This window comes from Fusarium venenatum, assembly GCF_020744135.1.
Source record: "Fusarium venenatum strain MPI-CAGE-CH-0201 chromosome Unknown EDB82scaffold_2, whole genome shotgun sequence".
NCBI classification, from domain to species: domain Eukaryota; kingdom Fungi; phylum Ascomycota; class Sordariomycetes; order Hypocreales; family Nectriaceae; genus Fusarium; species Fusarium venenatum.
Genome location: NW_027072130.1, coordinates 3,206,122 through 3,233,808, shown reverse-complemented (window position 1 = coordinate 3,233,808; position 27,687 = coordinate 3,206,122). Strand labels below are relative to the sequence as shown.

The 27,687-nt window shown below is 47.9% G+C and overlaps 9 protein-coding genes across 9 annotated transcripts; 5 read left to right on the top strand and 4 right to left on the bottom strand.

Moving 5' to 3' along the window:
• Window positions 1–248: 248 nt before the first annotated feature.
• Window positions 249–1,840, top strand: EDB82DRAFT_574321 (uncharacterized protein). The gene is made up of 2 exons (XM_025733989.2): window positions 249–719; window positions 832–1,840. The coding sequence occupies exons 1-2, from the start codon at window positions 488–490 to the stop codon at window positions 1,521–1,523; spliced, it is 924 nt and encodes a 307-aa protein (XP_025584840.2). The 5' UTR covers window positions 249–487; the 3' UTR covers window positions 1,524–1,840.
• Window positions 1,828–4,675, bottom strand: EDB82DRAFT_574320 (uncharacterized protein). Its single transcript, XM_025733986.2, has 5 exons — window positions 4,274–4,675; window positions 4,145–4,224; window positions 4,044–4,076; window positions 3,108–3,452; window positions 1,828–3,058 (listed from the first exon to the last, which is right to left on the bottom strand). Exons 1-5 carry the CDS (start codon window positions 4,333–4,335, stop codon window positions 2,010–2,012), a joined length of 1,569 nt encoding a protein of 522 aa, XP_025584838.2. The 5' UTR covers window positions 4,336–4,675; the 3' UTR covers window positions 1,828–2,009.
• Window positions 4,676–5,496: 821 nt separating this feature from the next.
• EDB82DRAFT_554611 (uncharacterized protein) lies at window positions 5,497–9,358 on the bottom strand (the record flags this gene model as incomplete). Its single annotated transcript, XM_025733985.2, has 10 exons — window positions 9,188–9,358; window positions 8,695–8,728; window positions 8,558–8,638; window positions 8,321–8,509; window positions 8,137–8,266; window positions 7,986–8,076; window positions 7,751–7,938; window positions 7,458–7,698; window positions 7,343–7,410; window positions 5,497–7,284 (listed from the first exon to the last, which is right to left on the bottom strand). Exons 1-10 carry the CDS (start codon window positions 9,318–9,320, stop codon window positions 5,497–5,499), a joined length of 2,943 nt encoding a protein of 980 aa, XP_025584837.1. The 5' UTR covers window positions 9,321–9,358.
• A 5,969-nt stretch (window positions 9,359–15,327) lies between these two features.
• On the top strand, window positions 15,328–17,518 carry EDB82DRAFT_497182 (uncharacterized protein). Its single transcript, XM_065608549.1, has 4 exons — window positions 15,328–15,351; window positions 15,404–15,860; window positions 15,918–15,974; window positions 16,039–17,518. Exons 2-4 carry the CDS (start codon window positions 15,787–15,789, stop codon window positions 17,294–17,296), a joined length of 1,389 nt encoding a protein of 462 aa, XP_065464653.1. The 5' UTR covers window positions 15,328–15,351; window positions 15,404–15,786; the 3' UTR covers window positions 17,297–17,518.
• A 404-nt stretch (window positions 17,519–17,922) lies between these two features.
• On the top strand, window positions 17,923–19,558 carry EDB82DRAFT_497176 (N-glycosylation protein-domain-containing protein). Its single transcript, XM_065608548.1, has 4 exons — window positions 17,923–18,548; window positions 18,624–18,679; window positions 18,752–18,899; window positions 18,984–19,558. Exons 1-4 carry the CDS (start codon window positions 18,141–18,143, stop codon window positions 19,227–19,229), a joined length of 858 nt encoding a protein of 285 aa, XP_065464652.1. The 5' UTR covers window positions 17,923–18,140; the 3' UTR covers window positions 19,230–19,558.
• Window positions 19,559–21,060, bottom strand: EDB82DRAFT_497174 (translation initiation factor SUI1). Its single transcript, XM_065608547.1, has 4 exons — window positions 20,729–21,060; window positions 20,414–20,488; window positions 20,170–20,262; window positions 19,559–20,120 (listed from the first exon to the last, which is right to left on the bottom strand). Exons 1-4 carry the CDS (start codon window positions 20,754–20,756, stop codon window positions 19,972–19,974), a joined length of 345 nt encoding a protein of 114 aa, XP_065464651.1. The 5' UTR covers window positions 20,757–21,060; the 3' UTR covers window positions 19,559–19,971.
• A 1,437-nt stretch (window positions 21,061–22,497) lies between these two features.
• Window positions 22,498–24,036, top strand: EDB82DRAFT_474418 (uracil-O(2)--methyltransferase; the record flags this gene model as incomplete). Its single annotated transcript, XM_025733981.1, has 1 exon — window positions 22,498–24,036. One exon carries the CDS (start codon window positions 22,498–22,500, stop codon window positions 24,034–24,036), a length of 1,539 nt encoding a protein of 512 aa, XP_025584833.1.
• A 29-nt stretch (window positions 24,037–24,065) lies between these two features.
• On the bottom strand, window positions 24,066–24,524 carry EDB82DRAFT_497164 (uncharacterized protein; the record flags this gene model as incomplete). The annotated part of the gene is made up of 1 exon (XM_065608546.1): window positions 24,066–24,524. The coding sequence occupies exon 1, from the start codon at window positions 24,416–24,418 to the stop codon at window positions 24,068–24,070; it is 351 nt and encodes a 116-aa protein (XP_065464650.1). The 5' UTR covers window positions 24,419–24,524.
• A 791-nt stretch (window positions 24,525–25,315) lies between these two features.
• Window positions 25,316–26,371, top strand: EDB82DRAFT_155031 (uncharacterized protein). The gene is made up of 2 exons (XM_025733980.2): window positions 25,316–25,583; window positions 25,636–26,371. Exons 1-2 carry the CDS (start codon window positions 25,407–25,409, stop codon window positions 25,966–25,968), a joined length of 510 nt encoding a protein of 169 aa, XP_025584832.1. The 5' UTR covers window positions 25,316–25,406; the 3' UTR covers window positions 25,969–26,371.
• The last annotated feature ends 1,316 nt before the right edge of the window (window positions 26,372–27,687 follow it).

Genomic DNA, 27,687 nt, shown 5'->3' with positions numbered 1-27,687 from the left:
TTTATTTTGGTGGTTCGGTAGAATTTGGATTCGATGTCCAAGCTGTCGCAAGCTTTCGTGGAGCCCAATTGGCTCACCGGGAGTCGAAGAACATGAGGTTTAGTCGTAAGAGCAGCTAAAGCTGTGGTAGTGAGCCTTCGCTCGTGGAATAGGCTGTCAAGCTATGATGTCGAGCGTAGTGTTGAGGCTCTGCCCGTAAGGAACATTTAAGATTGGCACCTGATACCATGTGCATCTGTGATGTTTCCCGTCATGTCAACCCCACCTTCGCACCACCCTGTGCGTCGTCCTCGGCATTTAATTGTTCCGTCATCGGCCCAGAACCCATGAAATTCTTCAGTGGCAGCAGACTATGATGGTCGAAGCCAGCTCGAGCTCGATTATGACCCTGCGCCGCCGGTAACTACCGGGTGTCTATCCATACCTTTTCTGAGCGTTTCGACATTTCGGTTTAGACGAAAAAAAAACATAAAAGATAGGTCCGCCAATGTCTTCCTCAGTAATGGCTCTGCGCCCAGCCATCTTGCGCCAGAGCGTTCTCGGAGCGACGAGGGTACAATGCCGATACATGTCAATGCCCTCTAGGGAGAGGATGTTGCGAGAGATGCGAAGGACGGCTACGAAGGACTCCAAGAGGACCGATGTTGAGTCCATGTCCGCGATTCAGAAGAAGGCCAATGACGAGTACTTCAAGTCTGGCGGCGGCCCATTGTTTCCTGGTGAGTAGAAGATGGAGGGGAGGAATTGACAAACTTCTTGACCGTCACATGCGCCAATTGATATAGCTTCATTTGGTACTCCAACAACAGAGAAGAGCTAATCGTGGAACAGGCACATTCGTCCCTCTCCCACTCTCACGATACCCCTCTAGCCTCCCCAGCGCTCTAAACTACACATGGTATCGATTCCGCCAATGGGGAATCGAATTCCTTTCCCTCCTCCAATTCAAGCTCAAGTCCATGCCTGGTTGGACAACCCGGCCTAAGTGGAAGATCGGCCGTGGCAAGATTGCGCCCACAGCGAAGAACATGTACATGGAGATGCTTGGGGCGTTTGCTGCGGGGGACAAGTCCACAATCAACAACCTATGCCTTGGGCAATTCGGAAAGAAGCTCACTGCTGCCATAGATCGTCGTAACGCTGGCGAGCGTGTCACATTCGAGCTTCTCAAGCTCAACAAGTCATTGTTCTATCCCCGCGTGGTAGCACACCAGGTTCACAATATCAACCCCCACGACAAGGACAACTGCACAGAACAGGCCGTTATCGCAATTTCCTCAACGCAGCGTGTCGCAAAGTACAAGAAGCCTTCCGGCCAACTCATTCCTGGCAGCACAAAGGTGCAGGACAAGCTGGAGTACGTGGTGCTCTCAAGGCAGGTCAGCGAGAAGACATTCCAAGCCACACCATGGCGAATCTGGGGCACTGTCCCTGCCACAACGCTTGAGTCATACCAAGAAGAGCAAGATTGGATTATGCGAGAGCAGGCCCAGCGCGCTGGGTGGAAAGGTCCTCTGAAATAAAGGGATCAAATTGTCTCTAGTGATGGGTGCTTGCCATGAGTAAGCTGAGAAAGGGGCAAATGTGTAAAACGACAGTGTATATTGTACGAGGAGCATAAATGTACTATAAAATAGCATTGGGGCCGGCGAACGGATGTTGGCAAAGCATCTCCAATTCAATTTTGAATAATTTACCTTTGCGAAGAGGGTTCATTGGGCTTTGTACTCCAATCCCCAGTAGCTTATTCACTACTATATCTTAAGTGAAGTTGAGTTTGACAAACATGGCAAGTGTCACAATATAAACGAAGAAGAGCATAGTTATGCGCAAAAACGACTTAAATTCGAGGCTCAACAGAGCTTCACTAATGAGTAACAATTTGACCAAACCAAATATACTTTTGCCACACATCCCAAACATGGGACCAAGACTGCACTGATGACTATAAATCGCATGCAACTCCGTAATCATGAAACAGAATCCAACGGCATCTGTTTAACCTTCGTTTAGAAGAACTTGCCTGCGGTCTGAGACACAAGATTCTCAGAAGGGGTATCATCCTCCCTGCTCGCGGGACGGAGATTAAGGGGACGGTCCAGAGCATCAAAGCGATGTCCGCGGACCTTGGCATACACGTACTGGAAAGTGATGCGGACAGCCATAGCCCCTAAGCCCCAAAGGAGACTACCAACAGGTGCAGCGACAAATGCGCCAAATGCACTCCAATCATTGCCATACAGACCCTTCTGCACAAGGAGAAGTTCTCCAGCCTCCTGGGCGTTTCCGTAGTAGACACAACCGAAGATGAAGACTGTCAAAATACCACCAAGACCACCTACAACAACCTCAAAGCCGTGCCACCAGTAGAACTTGTCAATGAGACCGATGACAAGGACGGGAATGGTGGCAGCAGAGATGAGATCGGTGATGAGCCAAATCTGAAGAACAGATGGGGCCTTGAGAGCAATGGCAATGACGGGAATGATGATGAGCACCACAATGGCTCGGATGTACCAGATGTTGAGCTTGTTGCGGAAGAGATCGTTGGAGCCTGACGAGACCATGGCAGACTGAAGACTGTCAAAGGCAGCTGTGCTCATGGTTACGACCATGACGAGAACGATGCCAACGACCCAGCTGGGGAGGGTCTCAAGAAGGACGAAGAACGCAACTGAGCCAGAACCAGCACTGTCTTCAAGAGGCAAGGCTCCTGACCAAACAGCGATGAGACCCGTGGAACCGACGAGTGTAAGAACACACAGGATGACAATTGTGGCAATAGTGGTTCCAATTCGGAGATCTTTGTCAGTCTTGGAAGCAAAGGTTCGCAGCCAGAAAGACGAAAGGAAGAAGTCATTGGTCAGAACGGCAACAGGAAGGATGTAGAGAAGCTGCCAGCCGAGAAGGTTGGGTTTGGTGAGGCCAGACTCGTCGATGAGAGGTCGCTGAATCTCAGTCTTGGCACCAATAGTGATGGCAGCGATGATGACAAGGCCAATAACCATGGTACCTTGAACAACATCTGTGATAAAGGAGATCCTAAATCCACCAAGGGCTTACAAAGTTAGATGGGAGTTCAACGCTGCAGGATCAGGAAAACCTACAGGTATAGATTGTCGTGATAGCACACTGAACAATCATGACCGGAAGGGGGTCGAGGCCAGTCAAGGCTTGAACCACCTGGCCGATAGCCGAGAGCTCGGAGACCATGTATAGGAACAGCGTTACCATTGACATGAAACTTAAGTACAGCATAGTGATAACGCCGTATCGCTGTCGAGTCCACTCAGTGAGAACGAAGCCTTCGGGGCATCGGCGTCGGATGATGGGACCAAGGTAACCAAAGATGAGCATAGGAAGCGCTGACGCAAGAGCGTACACCATCATACCCTGCACACCAGAGATTGTGGCCAGCTCGGGGTACGAGAAGAGAATACCGGAACCGAGTGCTACAAGAGTCAGTTGTCATTCCAACGTTTGGGGGGTGGGGGCAGGGGATGGAATTGGAGCGGCAACACTTTTCCCACGCAAGCATTAACTTGATCGAGTATTTACGGTACAATCTCAGCTTTGTCGTCGTACGCCAGGATCTCCTCAGAAGACACATGTGCTACACAAATGTTCCGAGGTTGGATCCCGGCGATACATCAACTCAGCGCCCGTAGTGAGCCGCATCCTCTCCCCCCAGCCTCCCGAGATTGCCTCTCTGGAGCAGGTTCGAGCGAGCCATGCTCAGAAGAGAGTATTCTCTCAACTGAGCGTAGGAAAGGGTTAGTAGCAACAGAGTTCCGAGGCAAACTCGGGGGGTTTTAAAAGAGAGGGGAGAAGAGGAAGATCTTTTCATTCAATGTACGAACCTGATCGTTCATTCTTGATTGGTATACTCGACCATGAGAAGTATCAGGCTGGATGGAACTCTTCCGAGTCATCACAGCCGCCTTCTATATGACTGGGCAAGTCTTTGCTGTCATTTTGCTGTTGCGTTTGCAATTGCTACCGCTCCGGAGTACTGTAGTGAGAGCTCGAATAGCTCTACTCACCGGAAGCGATGAAGTTGAGGGCCAGAGGAAAGGCTGTTTGTGGTGGTTAGCCAGTGGTCTTGAGATGGGATACGATGAGTGAGATGCTAGGAATTTCTGACCCGTCTGAGTTCCATTGCCTGAGAGAAAGTCGGCTTTGGACTGATTTCTCATCTTCCAAGCGATTCCAGTTCCCATGATTCTGTTTTCAATTGTCAGCTTTGATCATAAGCGAGTTTAGGATCACGAACAGGAAAGCGCCATAAGTGACGTATATGACAGCGTTTGACGCTGCGAAGGATGGGAAACCCATTGCGTGAGACTTATAGTTTATGTCGTTTCAAGATGGGAACGTCGTTTGACAAAAATATTAAAGAAAAGGGAGAGGAGTAAGGATAAAGACTGTTGACCAAGACAATAAATAAAATAAAAGTCGCGCTGGGTCTGGACTGATTATTTATTTAGCGTTTAAGAAAGAACATGTCCTATTCCCGATCGAGTTACGTCCTACCGCCAAATTAACTGTAAAGAGGACTCTTGGCCAACGCTTTCGGGCCATCAATGCTTGTCTTTTCGGGCCATCAGAGAGTGGGGGTCATTTCATTATAAACCGCCTGATGTGATGACTTATCCATCCTTCCACGATAACTGATCGGCCGACGATACAGAGACACATCATATCATATGGCCATTTCGGTCCTTTTATTACTCTTGGTCAATAGTAAGAGCAGGCAATACATCACATCACAATACTGACAAACAAGGGACACAAATTTTGGTAGGTAAAAACCCTTTAGTGAGAACATTGTTCTCTCTTTTTTTTTTTTTTTTTTGTGTGTGTTTTTACATACAATTTTATTTATCCCCTTGCCTCTAGCCAGATCTCTCAACCTGATGTGCCATTATGGCACCAAACGACACCTGTCTGTTAGATTTAATGCCTGTCTCTGGGCAGGAAGGCCTGTCTGTCTGGCAACTGTGCCGACATGTGCTGGAGGGGGTGTTGACCAAAAAGAAAAGATGCCGAACCGAACTGAGTTGAGCATCATAGCTGCTGAGTGAGCCTAAGCTACTAGGCTCGATTACTGGTGCTGGGGACGGTTGAGGAAGCCCAAACTATAAGGCTGGGAAATAAGTTCTGAGAAAGACAAATGAAAACTAGACTCAGCATCATCACCGCTGGATGGACTTGTGCCGATATGCTAACAGGTTGATATTGGGGAATCGGAGTGCCAAGAAATGCTGACGGTATTGACGTTGCTGAACTGAAGAACCGATGCTGAAATAAACGCGGGTGAATATACATACGTGCATACAAACTGTATCGAAAATGCGTCGAATCAAAGAGTCCGAAATAGAGTGAAATCAGGTCGTCAAAATGTAAAGGCCGAAAGAGAGATGGCGTTGATTGAGATGTCAATCGAAGGCTGGTCGAGATACTCACCCGACGTGACCATACTTGCTGTGGTCAAAATTAGGCGTTGTAGCGACGGTATCGTTCCGCTTCAATACGCTGTCGTCTCTGGTGAGGAGATTCGGCGGGAGCACGGGGCATGTAGACGTTGCTAGAAGAAGCCATGTTATTGTAGGTGGTATAGTGAGACTGTAGGGGTGGTTCGCGGTACTCTTGAGGGTGAGAATATGAGGCATAGCGGCGACCTTGAAGATCGACATGCTGGGGGCCTTGGTACTGAACCTGATGGTTGTACATTGGGGCATACTCGCCATAGGGTGCTTGAACATATCCTGGGTACGGTGTTTGGATACTTTCCTGGAAGGGGACCTGGGGTTGGGCTCGATAAATAGTGCCGGCGCTCTCGCCGTAGAAGGTCTGGTTATGAGCCTGGTAGCGAGCCTGAGGATGCTCCTGGTAGACTTGTGGATGGGCCTGATACTGAACCTCATGTTGGTGGGACGGATAGCCGTAAAAGTGTGGAGTGCTCAACTGCGCGGCAACAGACTCGTAAGGAACAGCTACATATACAAGGCCGCCAGGGAGAGGAGGCGGTGGTGGTGGCATCGGTTGTGTCTGTAAAGCAGGCCCGATATAGGGAGAGTGAATGGGCGCTTGGCGAATAGGTGTCTCGCGAACTGGCTCAGGGCTGTTGTTGATGACAGATGCCTCCTTTTTGAAGGAAACTCTCTTCTTCGCTTTGAGGTTCTCCTCTGACTTGTGGTCCTTGTTGAGCTGGGAATCGGCAAGTTCGTTTCGCTTCAGGTTTTGTTCGGACAGGCAGCTGCGTCGGAGTTTCTTCCTGCTCTTTGCCTTTTTCTCCTCAAAGCCCTCTTCCTCCTCTGTGGTGCCAGTAGTTCGCCACTCGTTGGATCCATCACTTTCTGAGACCTCAAGATCTAGGGCTGGTGCGACTGGGTTGAGGGCAGAAGGGCCGCGACGGTGCCCCTTGACAGCGCCACTGTCCTTGTCCTCCATAGCCATCTCGCATCGGTCTACTGCATGCTGAGCAGCCGGCGAAAACGCGTAAGACATAGAGCGTCCGGTAGCTGAGCGCTCTGCAAAGGATTTGACCTGGACATCATTGGGTTCGTGGTGAACAGGAGGCGATCCTGTAGGAGATAGGTACACGGGAGAGGCGTCAATGAATTGCGATTGTCCCCATTGAACATTGTTTCCGGTGGCATTGGTGCCACTGACTTTGTCGGGCGAGTTAATGGGAGTGTACTCATCTAACTCACCAGCACCGAACTGAAGCATCTTGTTGGGAGAAAGGAGCACACGTTGCGAGTTGAGTTGTTCGAGTTGAACTAGCATTGCGTGGAAGTCTTGAGGGGGAGGGGTAATTTCATCAGTCGACTTCATGCGGTTGTCGTTACTTTGATTGACCGTAAGTCCATCGACAGCCATTGATACGGAACGGCTATCCTGTTCTTCGTGGTGAGTGAGTGCAGAAGCCATGGATCCTAAAAGGCCATGCTGGTTTTGATGATGAGCGGGTACAGCAGTGATCGATCCTAAGCGGCTATGCTGGCCTTGGTAGTGAGTGGGCATGGGAGCCATTGGTCCTACACGGCTGTCGTTCGACTGATGTGAGAAAAGGGCCATTGCCATAGGGTCTATATCGCGATGATCCTTTTGTTCATCCGCGAGCGCGAGAGCTATAGAAGCTGCACGGTAAGGACGCAGAGGCGGCACTAATGGCAGTGGTCGCACCGCCAGCGAGTTTGAATAGCTTCGCGCATCACGAGTAGGCCTGGTTCGCCTTCGCTCAACTTTCAAGATAGAACCCTCAACTTGTGTCCCGTTCTAAAAGCATAAGTTGGTAAGTTAAGAGTTGAGGAAACCAAGGAGTTGTAAGACATACGAACTGACGCACGGCCTCGTCAGGGGCATTGGGACGCTCGAATTCGACAAACGCATAGACATTAGGGGCTAAAACAGTCAGTTAAATAGTCAGATGAAGGGTTTGTGTTTCTTACGGCCACCATTGATATCAGGGATAACCCTAAGGTCAATGGAAGTAACATTTCCACAGAGGGAGGCCACTCTGTGGACCAAGTGCTCATTCGTATGAGGAGGTAAACTGCCCATGAAGATTGAGCGACGATTCTTATCATGCTGTTCCATGAAAGTTTGATCGCCTGGCGCACGCTCGGAAGGATCTTGGGCGATCTTAGGGTCGTACAACATGATGATGAAGACATCAGAAGAACCGAAAGACTAAGAGGTCGTCAGGAATCTTCTTCCTCGAACTCTTAATAACTTCACTTACTTTGATGACGTCTCGCTTAGGATCGAATTTCTCATACTGTACCATCATGGATGGAGGCACATCGAGCTTGATTTGAATTTTATAGTCCAAAGTCTCAATCTTGGCAATCTTGCCATATCGGGAGAAGATGTCGTGGGCCTCGTCATACTGAACTACACGCTTGTTCTTGCGGAAGATGATGTAGGATACTGAAGGACAGTTAGCAACGGGTCGATATCGTGAGGAAGTATCATACAGTTTCCTCCGCACTTTTCCAAGCGAAGATAGCGACCCATGATTTCTTTTCCACCTGCATTCTGCAAAGCAAAGTCGGCATGCTTGCGTTCCTGGATAAGGAGTTAACTATATGTACAACACAACTTGACAGAAATTCAGAGCTAACTTACGGTGAACTGAGCAAAGGCGTAAGGCATGAGTCGTTGATCACGCTTCACTTTGATAAAGACAGTTCCGTATTGACCAAAGAATCGAGTGAGGTCTTTTTCGATACTTAAGTCATCAAAGTTCTGAGCAAGACTTCCAGAATAGGTTAGTAGGTGAATATATCTGATATGTAAATGGGATACGTACTTGGCAACGAAGAGACAAGCCTCAGCGGGATAAACGGCCTGGGCATCAAATGTCCTTCGAGATCTGGTAAAGGGTCGAGGGGTTTCGTTGGTGGCACCGGTCTGAATTTGAGATTCGCCGTATTGTGCAAGGTCGTGGAAAGGGGTTACTTCAGCTTCCCCATTGTGATCAGCGTCGGAGGAGAGATTTCTGGTGGAGTTAGCAATCCTTCCTTAACCGAAACTTGATTAAACAAACCCCCAGTACGGCTGGACACCGTCATCGTAGTTCTGGTTGAACTCGAGCGAGCCATAAGCCGCCTTTGTGAGGGTAGGGAGACTATGAACCTTTGTTAGTAAAGGTGAGATGGAAGACAACCATAAACCAAAACATACCTTTTAGCGTTGGAGAGAGGTTGAGAGGGTGAGCCTAAAGTATGTTAGCTGATCATCCTTGAAGTATAATGTATGACAAAGAATGACGGTTGAGAGACATGGACTTCTTAGGGGGTTTGATGTTGAGAGGAAGCAAAAGCTGCGACTGAAGCGCATCTAGTCGGATAGCTCGGTGAAACCGACAGTATTTTGAGATTATTTGCCCGTCTCGTCATCCAAAACCGAATGAACGGGTCTTTGAAGGAATGAAGAGGCATTTCAGGCTGAATGAACTTGGTGTTCTGATAGTCTGCGCTCGCAGATATGGAATAAGGCAACAGACGAGAGAATAATGGGCACAAAACACAATGGGAGAGTTCGTAACATGGATCAAGGAAAGCTAGGAACGGTAGAAGAAGCGGAAGAGTATAACAAATGAACAACATGAGAAAGAAAGGAGGATAAAAGGTAACAGGAGGAGAGGAAACAGTGGAAGTAGGAGAAGGTCACTTACCCCTGGGTGAGCCAGCATCTGACTGTGTTTCAAAATCGGAGGTGTCGATGCCAAACTCCGCGAAGGCATGCCTCAGCTGCCGGTTTGAAGTCGCCGGCTGGCGTGGGCGGCGATATTCAGAAGGCGACGACATGTTGATGTCGTCGGGAGGGATGTCGGCGGCAGAAGAGGAGTAGCAGCGGCAGGATAGTGATGATAGCGGCTGGTGAGCGGCGAGGATTTGATGTCAGCTTTGGGTTAAGAGGGATGGAAGAGGAGGAAGAAGAAGGGGGGGGGGGTGGGTGCAGGCGAGGAAGAGCAAGAAATATTTACCTTGGTTTTGAGGTGTTGTTTTGTGTAAAGAAACCCCCCACTGGCCCAACGACCACGAGAACTTGTAAGGCGACGGGATGGGCGGGGAATACTTTCTCCGCTAGATGTATTATCTATAGCTATGTGTCAAGAGACAACACGGAGGTCACAATATGCTATTTCGAGATGACACAAGGGGGAAATGAATACCATTAGGGGTACAGACAGGCAATATCTTCCTAGTAATAGGATGGTATGGTTCTATTTAAAGGGAAAGGGCGCTATACAAGTGACTAGAAAGAAGATGACTTACAACGAACTCTAGGATGCTATGGTATGCCTTGTTTCTTGGTGTCTATAGGGGCAACAGTAGGGGAGTGGTGGTGCTGTAGTGGGCGAGGGAGTCACTGGCTAAGGGGTCAGGCACTGGACGAAACTGAAACACAATAACTCGGGCGTAGAAAACCAACTTAGCTACTTATGCGACAGGTGTCAGTGGAAGAATTACCGAAACTGACACTACAAAGCACTCACTAGTAGGAAGGGGACTTTCTATGAAGCCATGGGCTACTTGAGATGTCTTATCAACGCTATACACGATGGCTATGCTGACAGAATTCCATATTCAAATCGTTGTTGGACAATCATAGCGATAAAGAGATCTCGGGGCTATTCTATAGCCAAAGACAGGTGCTATAACTATGCATTTATAGGCTACCATCAACCACTACAAATAAATCAAATTAACTCAAAGACTTTTGCCTGACGCCTACCTCTGTAGTTGCTATGGACATCTGATTCCAACAGTCTTTTTGTAACAAAGCGAGTTCCAAGTATATAGTACGTGGCTGCACACTACCAGGAGATACATTGGATCACACTCTTGCAGTAGGATCGACGCGTGGAATGTTTGCATGCATCTCCTTGAACTATTTTTTGCTCAGAGATAACATTGGCAAATGGTGGTACAGCAAAAAACTATAGAATATCAAAGTAACTGTAACAAAAGATTGTTTATTCGTACCAAACACTCGCCCATAAATCTTGACATCGTCGGTCGAATTAGCTGGGACTATACTTGAAGCATTGTTCTCATTATTCATGAGGATTACTTTGTTGGCTTACGCCCGTGCAAAAATATTGCCCTCTTGGCAATTTCCTTGCCCTATCTGATTCTACCATGCACGACCTTAACTGGAATCATAAATGAAGCATGGTTTCCCATCAATATTTCAAGAGACGTCAGTCTAAGAATATTATTTTTGAATCGCTCATATCGTCCTGCCCCGGAGAGCATTTTCAAGATACAGTGTAGTGTCAAATTACTTCTTACAACACTCGGCTCTGCCTCCCCATGTATGTATTGAATAGCGCTCAAGACCGGTCAGTCAGTTCAATAATCATCTGGATACCTTTGACTGACCTCATACTATCGCAGGATTCTTTATGGCCTATCGAATCGAAGATGCCAGGGGCGCAAATTCATATGCGGACTCAATCCAACCCAACACGACCGATCTCCGAAGCCGCCAGCAGTATCCTTTTACCAAAGAATGGTTCGTCACTACTAGTATAGTATCTTCAGAAACTTGTCTACGAGCTCCCAGGAGTATACATACGGCGGCTCAGATGAGAACGCTCAAACGTCTGCCGTCTTGCTTTAGTAGTAGACGCCGGACGCCCACGAGTGCCGCCATCTACTGTTGAAGGCTTTGAAAAACAATCTTGAAAGTCCTACCATCAAACAATAGGTCCCAAAAAGCCTCAGAAACTACCAAGAGCGGATTTCTAGATCTTGTGATTGCAGAGAAAACCGAAATGGCGGTCAATCCTATTGTCCGAATCTCAACACCACTACAACACCAATGACACTGCTGTTGATCCTTGGGTCGATTGAAGCGTCATGGGTAACTAATCCATGTATATAGAACTAAGATGGCATAAAACGATGCAGTAACTAATCCATGGTCTAGGAAGAGGCCCTTCCGAACACTCGAGCGCACGAAACAACCGGCAAAACGCAAGCCAATACTGGAACATTACACGCAAGTCTTGATGCAGTGGGTTATGCTTCGGAATGTCGATAGAAGGCAAGAAATGACCCTCGTAGCCCATGGCTTAGAATTACGGATTCGCTTTTCCCTACAACCCCGGCGAGTTTATCATTTCAAGCCTTTGGCCGTACATGTAGTCTGACAGTAACCTTTGTTCTAGGAACTGTAATTGTGGAGCTGAGATATCCGGCCACCTTTTGATAAAACCAGAGCGCTGGGCTCTTCTCTTACCTCGAAACACGAATATTGCCAATGTACCGGACGAGCTCAATATACTATCAACTGCCTTTCAGAAAGCTCAGTCAATTGTAAGGCACTATGAGAAAGTAACAGTCCAAGAATATTTGCCATAATACATAGTTTGTCTTGTTATCAACCATCATTACTTGGGTGTGTGAGCTCTTATATCTGCTGAAAGACTTATGAAAACTGGCATTGTGTATGGCAGTGTGTCCCTGAAAGAACTCAGGGATGTTACAATGGTTGAATGCATTGCCAACTACAGGAGCTCACGCCTTTCACCGTCATGTTTGTTTGTTTAACTGATATGACTATTTCAGCTGACCACGTCTCAGGAGTTCTATCTTCAAAACGCACACACTATACTATCACGATATACGCCGACCGCCATCAGAACTCCCGAGTGGCATAATATGCTGCCTTCGAGTACTGAAGCTTCTTTGCTTGTTGGATCCACGAAAAGAACCAAATCCTGCCCCCTGATTTGAACCCTTTCGGTAACACCCCCTGGGTGAAATATCTGCATCGAAAATCTTGAAAACTAGTCTTGGTATGAAGATCCGGCATATAGAAGCTATTTAAAAACATCCAATTGACATCGGAAGTTATATCCACGAGTGAACAGCTAGTGCCAGGGGACATATCCCGACCGCCCAGCTTTGAGTCAACCGTACACAAGGTTTAAAGCAGACCGCCCTAGGCTGGCATTGCCTACAGTTCAATTGCTGTAACAAGAAATTGCAGTATAAATACTACATATACAGGAGACTTGGAGCGCCTTGGCCCATCCATCTCCTATTCTTGTATGTTCTTGACCCTGATCAAGACCATGCCGCGATCACTTGAATATTGAACGTGAAAGTTGCAAAGTACTAACAATTACTGGATCGATAGTCAAAAGCCTTGTCAAAATGCCCAACTGACGAATTATACAATATTGCGATCTACCAACGATGAATGCATGGTCTCATTTGTGGAATGCCTTCGACTTTGAAAATGTCTCTGAGAACGTGACCTGCCGTAATTCGGCAACTCAACAGAATTTGCTAGAAGACTCTCAGTATAGAGCTTCAATTCTTCAGCACTATTGTACTTGAACAGAGAGAACATCTCAATCATGTCTTTATTGATGGAAAAGGTTCCGAGCGTTAAATTCAGAGTGAGTCTTCAAAGGATGCACCAGGATGGTTTCGTTGTCAATTTGAAAAAGATGCTAACCAACGACGCAGTAGTTATCTATACTTTTCGAATTTATACTTGCACGCAACAGAATAGACTCGGCTGGCAACATCAACTAAGCGTATACCAGGCGGACGAAGATAATGACAAGACCCTTCCAGACATGCCATCTCTAGAACAGTTGACGACCAAGTATTCGAACCTTAAGGGATATATATATTTCACCTTTCGTTTAGTAAACTTCCCAAAATTCAAAATGAAGATCAGGAAGTATGCTCTCGAATCTTGGATAGGCAATATTGGCTAATGTCAGGGTTTTAGACTAAACAAAAACGATGTTGGAATTCCTACACCGATACATATTAGACAATATTTCCTCGAGCAGACAAAATTGAACAATACAAACTTTTACACACCTTATTTCAAGCGTTCCAGGGATACTGGAGCGTATATATTATTTGTCACGTATTTGCGCTGTTAGTGCGGTATACGTGACAGTCTCAGAGAAACTTGCCCACAAAGTGGGAGCAGATTTATCTATGATAAGTCTCCGGCATGATCTTTTAGCATGGCGAGATAACAATTTCCCTGTACCTTCAACTATCCAAAGTTTCTTGAAACCTATTGACAGTTTCTGACTATCGGATTGAGATTCAATTGTAGAAGCCACATGCTTCAAGCTCTTGGTAGTCGTAGCATCACGAGAAGTCAGCTTCTTGCCACTTGGCGGTCGCCACTAATACTAATATGATCAAATGCGTTTCAATGCCAGATCAGTACCCTTGTTTCCAGGCAACTCCAATCCATTTTCTGTATTGGCCCGTAAGGCGTGGGGCAGGATTGGTTAAGAAGGCCCCGTCTTACAGATGGGTAGAGTCTGAGACCTACTCGATAGGCAAGGATAACGGTAGCAAGATAGTTTGTCATGGGAGGGTGTGGAAGAGTCAGAGCACATCTGGGATGCCATCGATTATCGTTGGTCAAGTTGAGCCTCGAGAGCTGTAGGGCAGAGATCAAACTGGAACTTACCAACTGACGCTAGTCTCTGAATCGTTGGAACGAAAGAAAGCCAAGACAGCTCCACAGTCAGTTTCACTACCTCCATGTGTGTTGAGTCAATTGCGGGCTGAGTATTGACTTTGCATGAATCAGATAGAATTGCTTGTTTGTTCTGGCACTGGCCATGCTATGACACGCCAAGATGCACGAATATCCTCCTCATTAGTCGCTACTCTCTTATCGTCACAGGCGGAGGACTAGAAGACCACTACTAAGACAAAAAACACTGGTGTTCTCTTAGGCTATATGTTCACTAAAGCTGGTCGAATACATCTATCAGTCACTGAATCGGTACCAGAACAATAACATCTCGTCAATCTAGTCTCGTCTATGGATATACTAGAACTGGCAGACCAGTTCTTCACTTGACGTTCCAGGATTGCGTAACAAGCCAGCTACTTTTCCGTGACACAAGTCTGTGGGAAAGACAACGAGCGCAAGCACCCATGCAGGTTACACCTGAGTTTTCAATGCGTAAAGAGAGATCAGCAGGGCAATCAACGGACGATCTGTCCGGGTGGCATTTGTCTGTGTCCAACACACAGGCTCTGGCATTAATGCCGTGATTATCGTGAGGTTATGGCGCTTCGAGATATTGGACGGCAAGGGCCTCGGTTCCCACTTTATGGAGTCACTGATGAGGCCACAAATGAACGACGGCAGATATCAGGTAAGGGAGACAGTCAGATGGATGCGTTACTTGGAAGAGGCAAGTTGCAATGATGTAACATTGAAGTTTCCAAGTAAAACCTCCCTCTAATAACCAACTTCCCGACAAGTCGACGTGCAGTAAAGATCACAAGGCCATGTAGGAACACCGAAAACTAGGTAGGTAGGTAGGCAAGCTGCATGCTCTTTACGGTACTGTACATGCGTGGGGTAAGGCAATCAAAGACCAGGGCATGGCTGGGCAATGCCGGTATGATGATGACGATGATGTTGATGCTGGTAGTTAGCATGGGCATCGTTCAGTTCAACGTGGGTTCCAGAGAGAACAAGACAGGGTTGCATCAAGCTAAACGGTTTGACAGTTCACCTAGAACTTTCTGGCGCTTAACCCGCGGCAATGGTAAAGATGAGTCTGATCTGTAAAGATCAAGAGTTCCAGGGCAATTCCTTCTCCACAGCAGACCCCTCCGTCAAAACACCATGTCAGCAACCAATGGGAGTTGGCCGACGCTACTGGCGGGTAGACATCCGTAGCTGCTTTTGTCGCTGCAGGGCGCGGATCATGGGTGTCCCCGGGCCTGCCCGTGCTAACTTATACAGGGGACGAATGGTCTTTGGGCCGCGCTTTCCATCCATTAAATCAGAACCTGCGACAAGCCAAGCAGCAAGCAGGTACGTGCGTGCAACTTGACATGCAACTTCCCTACTCACACTGAAATGAAAGGGAAAATGAGATAACCAAGGTACAGGCAAGTACCATAGGTTGGCCCAACGGCCCATTACGAGGAGTCTTAGCCTCATTCTCGTTCACGATCCAGCTTATTTTCTCTTCATGTCGTCTCGCCCATATACTGCATCTGTGACGCATGAATACACTTATGCTTGCTGCACCTCTCAACTGCCATACACAACTTGAATTTTCCATCTGCAAACACCAACCCTTGTACAACGCAACGCATTGCTTCTATCCGATCACAGCTGGAACAGTGTGTGTATAGTTCTGTCGTCACACTCTAAGCAAACGAGAAAGAAGGAAAAAATAAATCTTGAAATCGCAATCCCTCACTCGAACCAACAATACGCACCCCAAAACCTCTCTTTGCATCAATGGACCAGTCGATGGGTCCGACCTTTAAGGCTGTTAACTGGACTGGAAACGATAAAAAGAATGATCAGCAGTCGTGAGTCTGACATGATGCTCTTTTTTTTCCCCCAAGCATGACTGACACGAAGACCAGATCTCTTGATACTTTAGGACAGGACAATGTCACTCGCTGCATGAGAGATGGTGTACAGTACGATACCCCATTGATCACTATCATCTCTACTTGACTAGATCATTTCCTAACGGCATAACAGGGTTCTTTATTGCGACCGCCTACCAGACATTTCCAATGTAGTGCGCCCGGTCGACAAATCCGACAGCTATATAGACATGCTCCAGTTGTGGGCTTCGGATCTCCACACCAATCCGGGAAGAACCTCCTTACAAACTCAAGTCAATTGCGCAGATTCACTGAACGAACAGAAAATCAATGACATTAAAGATGAAAAGGTGTTCTACGACCTGCTAGTTAACGCTGGAGGACGCCCATGGTACTCAAGGACGCTCATCGACCAAGTTGTAACAAACCCAGGCAACTACGAGGAGCTTCTTCAGTATTGGAGGCATGACTCCAATAGGCCAGACAAAGAACAATGGAGGGTGTTTGAACGACAACTAGAAAGGTGGAATCTGTTCTGCCGCTATCAAAAGAGCGTGAGACGAAACTCAGACGCGTTTAGAGAATACTTGGCGCGATGTACTCGACGACTATACAAGCAATCGTCACTTACAGCGCCTCAGATGAAGCAAAATACGAAAGACCAGGATACTCTATCACAGTGGCTCGAGTATCTATGCTTTGAGCTATCTGAGTCCAAAAGATACTCATGGTACAAGCGGTATCATCAAAATTACAAAAATGCTTGGAAAACTGTTGTCGACTCCAAAATATTACATCCTCAAGAGTGTCAAAGTCTAGTGGAGACTGTTCAGTATGCGTCCTTACATGATGACGAGAGGACGAGTTTACGACAAGCTGTTGAGGCTGCCAGCTCGGAGGTTCTATTAGCAGAAAGGGATTCATTAGATCCATCTTTGAGGGGGCCCAAAACGCAGCGTAAACTGTTCGAAGCCCAAGCCAAGCTCGACTCTTCCATTGAGGCATTCAATCGTCTTCAGCATCGGGTCGATACAATCAGGAAATATCGAGATAGCACATCGACTTACAGAGAAGCAAGAGCCGGAGCTCAACGTCATCAGATCCTTCTACGTTGGGTACAGCAACAAATACTGTTGATCGAAAAGGATCTTGGACTTCCATGTTCAACAATGCGTCTGGCTCTGGAAAGCGACATGCTTACAGAAACTGACAGCGATGAGAGTGACGACCAGGGTACTGACGTCGCCTCATCCTGTACCTCATCGATAAGTGAATATGGTGGGTTGCAGCAAAGCGAAAGCAAGAAACGTTCTCGTTTCGAGAGTATCTCGGCAGAAGCTACACAAGGTCACAGCAACGTACCTTCAAAACGATCCAGACATGACGTCGATTCTAGCTCCAATGCGAGCTAGTGATGAAGACCAAAAGCTATACTATTTATGTATGAAAGGGAAAGGATTTGTCTTTTGTGGCGTTATCTGTCAGCGATCCAGGAGTTCAGGGTCGCTTGGATGTACGTGGCAAGGTGGATATCAGCTGCAGAAGGGAAAACGGGCAGGTCAAGCACAGGAAGGCAAGTTATTAGTGTCAGAAAGAACTGCAAGCCCAAGAGAATTGTATGCCATTTGCAAACGCCGCCAATGCCACAATGAGATGTTTCCAGACAAGTCACCATAAGGATTGCCACGAGAAGTTCCAGGAGCCTGCAAGCTTCCCATCCTCATACCTGCGTCGATGTCACATCCTAGACATCCAATTTGATATACACGAGCAGATGAAGTACCCATGCTTCATCTTAACCCTAACCCATGGACGTGATGGAGTACCCACTACCTAGGGAGGAGCAGAAAAGATGGCCTCTTAGCTTTGGCTTACAAAAATAAGCCAGTGTAGTACTGTGCCTCTTGGTAGTACAAACTGACTTACTAATTTCGTCTCTCCGGCAAACATCACCCAAGATTTTGATACCCTGCGGCCACGTCCAAATTGGCTCTGTGTTCCCACTTGGCGAGAAACCTTGGCGCACTTTCCCCCCACGACCCCTGTTAGACGCTCAGTTCAATCTGGAGGCAGGCAGCTTCCATGTCCTCTTTGACGCCATCGCATCGCCAACAGCTACCTAGAGTACCTGTCCAGGTAGATTACCCCCCGCCCTTGCGTCCACCCAACTTCTCTCGCCTCTTCTATTCTCTTTCAACTCTCCCACACAGTCAGCTTTTTGTATTGCTACAAATGGCCTGAAACGTCAGACGTGAGATGGGCAATCCTCCCCCCATTCGTCGGGGCTCTTCCACCGGCCATCTTCCACAACCGCTTACGTCCGTGACTTCGAACACGATCAAATCTTCCCCGCCACAGCCCACGACAACGACGATAGCTTCGGATGACGCTCCTCCTGTACACCCGTCTCTCCTTCAGCCGCGCGTAGCTGTCGTCCTCAACGTCCCTACGCCATGGCATCCTTGGCTCTTTGCTCTACGGCTGATCTCCATCCTACCAGCGTTGTGGTGGGGACTACCTTCTGCTGTTCAGCTGCTCTTGCGTATCCTGCCAGGGCCAGAAATAGTCGTTGTTGTGCCCTCGACGACAGGAGGATCTATGGCTATGAGTGTCGAGCAAGATGCGCGGTACGCCCTGACTGAAACTGGGCTTGCAACGATATGGGTGCGTGTGGGATATGTCCTGAACAAGAGCCGGACAAAATGTCAAGGAAAGAGCTGTGCTGATATGCTAGTTTAGTGTTTTGCGTCGGGATATCTTTCGTTCTTCTTTACAGACTGTCTAATGTCCAGATGGTATGGTTGGCTTCCTTGACACGTCCAGCTAAATTGGTCTCGCGACACAATACCATATTGACCAATGCACAGGCTCATCAACTATACTCCTCAAGCGACCATGGTTCGGCTTCTCACAACCAACATCTGCAACGCCTATCTCACCCAAGTCGTTCTCTCCATTGCGGGTGGTTTTGAAGACCCTCGCCTCTTTCTCCCAGGCTGGATTGGCATAGCCACGGTACGCTCTCCTTCCCCCGCACACGCGACACATGGGGCATTCACCGCAATTAACAGACGGGTTCACTGACAAGCTACGCCGCAGACTCTGACCGTGATGTACCACATCACCCACCAAAAGATCAACATCCGCAAGGAGACGTCGACGTCCATCAACGTTTTTTCCATAGCCAGTTTCTTTAGTATGGTGACTCTACTGGCGCACATGCACCAGTTCACGCCCGAATACCCTCAGATGCCAATAGTAACTAATGGGCGGCGCGCATGGGACGAGGCATCACGCGTGGTCGCTCAAGTCAGGGGGAGCGTCGAACAACACAGCGACTTCTAGCACATCCCACGCTGTATGTATCTGCGCTCTTGTGCGCCCAGCAGCACTCTGCTCATAGAGGCAGTATGACGAACAAGCGACTGATTTGTAGCGACTATCATATTCCTTTCTTGCACTATCTGCGCCGGATTGAACTTCTCCAACTCGCCGTTATTCAGGGTGTGGTGTGAAACACTTCTTTTACATAGTACTAGCAACCTGTAATTCAAAAAGTCACGAGAAAAACAGATGGAGTTCGGTCAACATAGCCCAATTGTCCCACTTATACAGATGGGACCTGACATCAACTGCGACATAAACTAAGATACAATCACATTAAATTTGAGACATGTTCGAATTCGGAATCGACATTGTATTTGCCTGAGACTACTGCGGGGCTTGCCCATGTAGACATATCTGACTAACGAGCGACTGACAAGCCATATGTTTGATAAACAAATGCTTTGCCCGTAGCCTCGTCCTCGTGCACGCGAGCAAGGTAGTTGTCGAATACGGTTCCTACCCGCCGCAGAACGTGCAGCATAGAATAAATACTCTTCCAAAAAGCCACCAGGAGCAAAAGCTCACCCTAAGTGGATGCCCGTCGTCCTAGAGTAATCGGAGCCGAGCCTCGGTGTGTCTGTTGCGAGAGCAAGAGAACACGTCCGGAAAAGGCACAAGCCGAGGTGGCCATGCATCCCTGTCCCTCTACGTCAAGACGCCCGGGAACGGCGACTGACAGGACGACGGGGCATGCAGAGCTTTAGAAACCGTGGACCTTAATGGTCTTGGCATCTAGCTCGAGGCCTTCCTTCTTATCGACAAGAAAATCCTGAACATCTTTACGCTGATCACCCTGGAGCTGGATCACCTCTCCCATCTCGGAGTCGTTAACGATGGTGCCATTGCAGGCTGTGTCGTGTTAGCCAGAGTAGCAGGAACCGGCAGATGTGTAGCTTACCAAATTTCTTCTTGATGACCTTAAGAATCTTCTTCTGGTCAAACTTCTTGGGGAGACCCTGAACAGTGGTCAAAGTCTTACGTCCATTACGCTCTAGAGACACGTTAGCAGTGTGCGCAAACGTGACGATTTCCACAAACAGCTGTGGCATGAATCCTCATAATCATCCAGCAATGTCTCGTGAAATTGCGGTGTATGTGATTCGAAGGCGACAGAGGTTGGGGTGACTGGACGGGGAACTTACGCTGAATGCGTATATGGATGTAATTCTGCGTCTGCTTGGTTTCTCCGGTGTCCTCGTCGGCTTCGGCGAAGGGGTCTATTGAGCGAGGCAGTTAGTTATCATGTTCTTCAGATTTATTGATAGTATTGATGGACATGGCGGTCGAGTGGAGAATTGACATGTGGCTTAACACCAGCAAATGTAGTAGGTACAGGACGATAAGACAAGACGTCGTAGTTCAGTCCAGGGGTCGGGTCGAAGGGAGCTGCGCAAGCAAAAAGGCGGTCCTGGTAGGGAGAAGAGAGTATTCCTCATGGGAACAGCAAAGAGGCTTACCGTAGGTCTTGAGATTTTCGATGGACATAAACTCGGAGGTACTGGGGTTACCTTGGGAAATGGGTTTTGTAAAAGGGTTGAGGATGTGTTCAGCGACCGCTGGCTAGAATAGCGCCTCGCTGTATAGGTATCTAGAGTACTGATTTGGGTATGAGGGATGAATATGTCTTGCGACGGTTTGCGAGATGCAAAGTCTTTGGGAGTTTGCGGGTATTTGTGTTGGTGACGTTGTAGGGAGAAGAAAGGGAATGGGAATTTGGTAGAAGGGGGAGGGGCAAAGATGAGTAAGTCCTTTAGCTTTGGTGGGAGGCCCGGTGGAAAGGGTGAGAGGGAAGCACGGTGAGGGCTACTCCTGCCTAACATTTCAGGCAGAAAGCCTTGTGAGATGATTTCGGCAGCCATCCACTGTCATCCATGAATGGGGCTTTGAACCACATAGTCAGTGGCTGGGCGGTAACACGGGCAGGAATACAGATTAGTAGATACATGCATGCATTTGTTTGTTTTTATCGCAATACTGACTCAAAAATACCAGCAAAAGAAATATGAAGCCGGGATTCTCAGGCTGTTGCTCCATATCCACATAACGGGCCCCTACAGCCTTGTTCAGCTCAGTCTTCTGAGTGACGGCTGCTTTCTGACGAAGCTACCACTGTCTCACACAATAGTACATGGTCCAACCGATGCAAGACTAGGTTCCAGCCGCTATCTAATTTGATCTTCCCATTTCGGGGAAGCCGTCGAAAACGGCAAATATCTTATCCTCAAGTTGGGCATGCAGTAATTATTTGGGCGATCTAATCTTTAGGCTCTCTGGTGGGGGGGTACCTTGCGGCACTGCACTTTTAGGTACTAACCTGGGCCAGGCCCTGTATTCCGGGAAACGTACAAAGCTCACAATCGAACAGCTATCTATATCATGTCATATTGTATCGTGATATTTGATGACACTGGCCTCTGCATTCCTTGTTTGTCTGAAAACTGCGGCGTAAAGCTGACGCTGACAACCAGCCATCTGCAAGTCACCCGGACCTTCCTTGTGACGCACAGAGAGTCACGATGTATCTACTAGTACCTTGGGACAATCATGTAAAGAATGACTCTTTTCTCATAGAACATGAGTTCTTACAGGTTCAAGGGATGTTCACTGAGCTATTGTCATCTTTTTCCTGATTTTAGTGTTGCAATCAGCTATTTGCCTTTACCCGATGCAAGCATGAATAATTGAAGTCAGAAAGCTCAAAAAACATAGGGTAGGCACGTTCTAGCCAGTCACCTAGCCTAACATTTCCTATAGATATGTATTTTCTAGCCGTGCCACTTTATCTTCATATTCCCCAGATCTGTCTTGGAGCGGATCCATTGTTTTTAACGTAATCCGCTACAATTCACTGGTGTTTCGTTTTGCTCTGGACCTTGAACACACCACCTTGCTTGCCGGGGCCGAAACTTTAGGGCTTCAGCTGCCTTGATGCTAGGGTCTGACAGCTAGCCTTGTTTCAAGAACGACCTGGACACATCTTTTGTCCGTCACCACATGGACGGCATCAACGACTGACCTGATTATATTTAGACGGCCTGAATCGAAGTTCCAGTTCATCATAACGGTGGTTGTCACCGTAAACGTTGACGTGTATAGACCTGCGGCGCTGTACACCTCTTCCGAAAGAACAGTATCTTACCACTCTTAAATCTTCGTATGGGCCATCATTCCAGCCTGCATATCCGGTCGTATCGGCAACTCTTCCGCCCACGGTTCTTGTCTGAGAATGGAAAATCGGAAGAAGGCTCCATTCGAGCCTGAGGAATATCCTCCAGGATCATTGCCCTTGCTCCGTGAACGATGCGGCGAAGCAAGCTGGATACCTATGTGCCGCCACACATGCACATTTGAGACTCGGCACTTCGACAAGATTATGCTCAATCTTGTCGAGAACCCAAACCTCAACTCTAAATGGCTCTTCCGCGCAGATGTCATCCATGATGAGAGCACCCACCCTCCTGTTCCCGCAGATGTCAAAACCACCGAGGACAGCCCCCGCATTCGAGACTTCATGGGATTCGATCGTCAAAGAACCATGGTGCGTCGGCTGATACCACGAAACACTCTTCGTGATGCCCCCTTGGATCAGACATGCTCATTCTATCAATCCCATCCTGGCACAGGGGGATTGGACTCTGGCGGGCAAATTGGTTTAATGCGATCTCTTGTCTTGTATATGCCACATGCATCTTCTGCAGCAAAGCTGCCTTTTTATCATCCCAAGGTCAAAGGCATCTGTCAGCTTCACGAATGGGATCAAGTCACAGAGACAGGCACTATATCCGTCCATTTCTTACCATTTGACGCTGAAGAAGATGGCGAAGAGGTTGACAAAGTCAAACTCGGTAGAATTGCCTACCACCTGCTTCAAACTATCCATAAGCATGGTCACGGCGCGGCTGCAGGCTATATCAAGAGAGTTCATCACGACGTGATTGTTCCCAGAGAGCGGTTTCAGGACAAGTATTCTGAACTCAAGAACAAATACGCCAGGCCTCTAGTGCAGTCCTGGCTCGAGACCACTGATCCTGTAAAGCACGTGTTTGAGGATCTAGGTATAGCGGCCTTTCTCATTGAATTGTGGCGAGATATGTACAGAGGAATAGATTTCCCAGGCTTCGTGGACATCGGCTGCGGGAACGGTCTATTAGTTCATATTCTAAAGCTTGAAGGATATGATGGCTGGGGCTTTGATGCTCGCGAACGCAAGTCATGGTCCCAATACAACTCTTCATTCTCAGGCTCACCTTCTGGACAATCTCTTCAAAAACTGCTCCTACTACCCAGCATAATACCTTTGGAAACACTTGATGGCAGTACAAAGGTTATCGACTCCAAAGACGTTCATGATGGTATTTTCCCGAAAGGTACCTTCATCATTTCGAATCATGCCGACGAGCTCACACCGTGGACACCCATACTTGCCGCTGTATCTCAGTGTTCCTTCATCTCAATCCCGTGTTGTAGCCACAACCTCACGGGTGATAGGTGGCGAGCCCCTCCGCCACGGGACAAGTCCAAGCCGAAGAGTGCGTTTGCGTCGTTGGTTGATTGGGTTGCACAAATCGCAGAGGACTGTGGATGGGATGTCGAGACAGAAATGTTGAGGATTCCAAGCACTAGGAACACAGGCTTGGTTGGCCGCAGAAACACAAAAGACGTTGGAGAAATCGATATGCATGCGGTGTTACAAAAATACGGAGGAGTTCAGGGCTACTACAGCAATGTCGCCAAACTACTCAAATCGTCTCCAAGAGGCCACTGAGAAACTAAACCCAAGATTTTGTTCTCTGCATTCACGCTGCCTTTGTTGATGTGACACCAAAAAAAAAAAAAAAAAAAAAAAAGTATACGTACAACACTTTACTCATACGTTCCGCGAATGAGGTCTGAAGAGAGCAGAGTAAAGGCGGCCAATAGGTTGGGGCTCTTCTATTTTCGAATTGCGCCCTTGCTATTATGAATTCCGGCGAATTCACAGCATCCATGACTTTCAACGGTGGTATGATATTAAAAGAGACAACAGACAAACCAACTGTCAATACCACCGATACTGTGCTCACTTGAAACAGTACGGCTCTCGTCCTACACCAGAACGAATTAACCGCGTTGGCTTGGAAATGTGACGGCTCCGTTTGCACATGCATGCATGGGTACTGCAGCCGTGTCTTGATGTGGAAACCAGACTCTGCAAAGCTTAGGGGTTAACAGAAAAGGGTACCTCTGAGCTTCCAGATACAAAAAATAAATAATGTCAGAATTAGGTCCAAAATGGTATAAGCTGGCTTGCTAATTTTGTCTCATACAACCTCAGCAGTCGAACTTTCTGTTAGAAAAGTCAAGAAGGTGCTTCACACACGGCATGCGGCATATGTATGGCCAGGCAATCACGAAAAAGCTGAGCATGCGCCTCTCCCAATTCTTATTGTACTTCGGAAGATGGCAGACACATCACGCAAGCCCTCTTATGCACAACGGCTGAGTGCAGCTCGCCCGTTGCTGATCAGTACCCATGAATCATTAGCAAGGGTCTACAGCAAACATCTAGACACCCCGGTCGCACTGATGAGCAAATCATAACAAGCGGATTCTCCATCCACTACGTTTGTCCCCAACCTTGACGTTGGAATCGCCTCTGCAAGCATCCATTTGTGCCAAGACTCCTGTCTGCCTCATTTATAAGCGAGGCACCGAGACATCTGGCCCACGGCACAAGGGTCCGGGCTGCCGCGGGGTGGAATAAGCAAACGATAGAACTACTGCAATGCAATGCAATGCTTATCGAGGGAGTCTTTTAAGTCAGATGCACAGTATCGGGGTAATATACCGGCTGGTCTCACCCCAGGCACCTTGCCGCTTTACACATCATGGGTTGCTAATACTACCCATGTTGAAGCAAACCAAAGCAGCTGCTTCAGGTGGGCAACTCGGCGTTTGTGTGCGATCACTTAATTAATATCTTATCATGTATGATGCATAAAAGGCGCTATTCCCGTCCGCACCCTCTTCGTATACTCAACGCTTGACTTACAAATTTCGCTATCTCAGCCTGTTTCTGCCACCCAGTCTAGCATTCCACCATTATAACCAGCATTCTCCTAACCTCACCGATTGTTGCACAGTGCTCCCAAAGCCATGCCACAGGAACCGCGCTATGAAATATACCGATTCGACGAGCAAATCAAGATTTTGCAAGAGAAAGCCATTGTGGAGGTCCTCACTTCAACACCGGCAGAGAAGCAACTGAGACTGGATTCGTACGGCCTAGGAAAATTATGCGAAGAACTTAGCGATGAAGTGATTCGAGGCATGGTAAGTCTTAGCTTCCACTTCTTATATGGCATTGGCTAACTAGGTATTGTAGAATGGACCTCTCGCCAGGTGGGCTAATGGCTGTGGCCTTGTCATCAACGACCTCGACAGACCAAGCTTCCGATCCGAGGCCTTCAGACTACAGAAGGGCAGTGCACTGTGGCCAGGGAAAAATTCCACGGCGCTGCTTGTGCCTTTGAGCAACGGCAACGCTAAGATCGATTTACTTCCACGCGGAAGTAAAGACAGAGTTGCCCATGACTGGGATCCACGCACCGTCATTCATTTGAACGAAATGGGTTTTGAATTCCAGGGGAATGGGAGTGTTCGATTCATCTACATTCTCTTTCAGACGGCGCGTTGCCCCGAATATCATGTCTGGTGAAGGGTATGCATTGGACGTGAGCCAAAGAAAGGCTACTCGACGTCTCTCGTTTCGAAAACATGACAATTTCAGTTGTCTGGCTGTACTGGTTGGAAGTGTCACTTATACAGTCACCTCGGTCATCACTATCGTCTCGTTCATCGAACTCCATAACATCGGTCATCTCAACACTTTTTCTCAGGCCGGGATCTGAACGACAACTTGAGACCTGAATGGACATCGGCCCCAAGATCAAGGTTCATAATCATACGAAGAGACCTTACTCCACACTCAAGTAAGTCGTGGACAAGCACCGGCATCTCAAAAGCACTCGGATTGAAGGGGAGTTGCTGGTCGGCACATCGGTGGGGTGCGGTTTTGGATAAGAGAGAAGTAAACCAAGTTGCAACGCTGGAACAATCGCAAGTGGTCTTGTGCTGCAACGGCCTTACGGGCGGAGCTTTGGCATGATGTATATCGGGGTTCTCTCAACTTATTATTGAAGGAATCTCGTTAGCACAGCAGCCCAACACTCATATATTTGTTCAGCAATTTGAAATCTTATGATAATTCCTTCTCTGACATTGTCTAACACGAGCTTTATCAACCCGGTTTCTACCACATCACAGTGCTCTATAAGCACTAAAACATAGTCCTTTCAGACTTTTTCGCATGGACAACCGTCAACCGATGCGACCTAGCACGTTGCCACAAATGTTCGGGAGAAGAGGGAAGCCAAAGGGCGGTTATCACAAGTCGGGGAATTGATTGCTACGCACTGTCATCAGAGGACAGTCGATACGAGCTTGAATACCCAGATACAAGTATGGCAATTTTAGGCTGTGGTATAGGGAATGAATGTCACTGTTGCAGGAGACATGAAGGGATTAATTTGCGTCGCTTTGAGGAACGTATGCGAAGGATTGGAGAGTGTGAGAACGCCATGGGGTATGCAAACTCACCAGCACATGCCTCTATCCGAGACGGCCTTGCGAGGACGAGTTCGATGATTCGGGACCGGTGTCAAGTGCTGCCACGTTCGCCGGCAGGGTTAAAGTCAGAGGAAGATTGCGGCAAGATGTCCTGACCCGAATGGGTGTACTAGAAGAAAGAGGGAGTCGATTCTTCCCATAGCGATCGAACGTGTAGTTCTTCTGCGGTTTATGAACTATAGGAAGGGTTAGTCAAGCCAAGTGAACACAGTTCATTAGTTCCATGGCAATAACGGGAATGGTCCAGGACAAACATTACTCTATTACGTTGCCTCCTAAGTTGTCCACATAGCACAACCAGTTCTCTAGTTGCAAACTTCAAGCAAACAGCAATAATCCCTTGAAGTCACACCTACCTGTTCTACCAAGTTTCAGCCTCAGACCACCGCTAGTCAAGGCTGGACTACGGCTCAATCTGCAGCTTACCTTTTTCACTCCCGCTGCAGATGGCGAGCAGCTTGCCCGTAGGATACCTCAAGCGTTTGTTGATGGCGCCGCCACTATTGTCTTGTCATGCTAGCATCTTCTACCCGCCTCCCCGGCACAGTTTAAATGTGACAGTAGGAGGAAGTCGGCGGAGAAGAAGTAAATGCGCCTTCGTTTACCGTTTTACGATGGTAGAAAGGTCGAGCGTATAGTGCAATCGATGTCCATCATCCCTTCAGGGGTTTACTCCCCTGCTGCACAGGCTGTGATCTTGCTTTGTCCTCTCTTTATCGTATCCGTTGTCTCGATCAAACTCCAACGG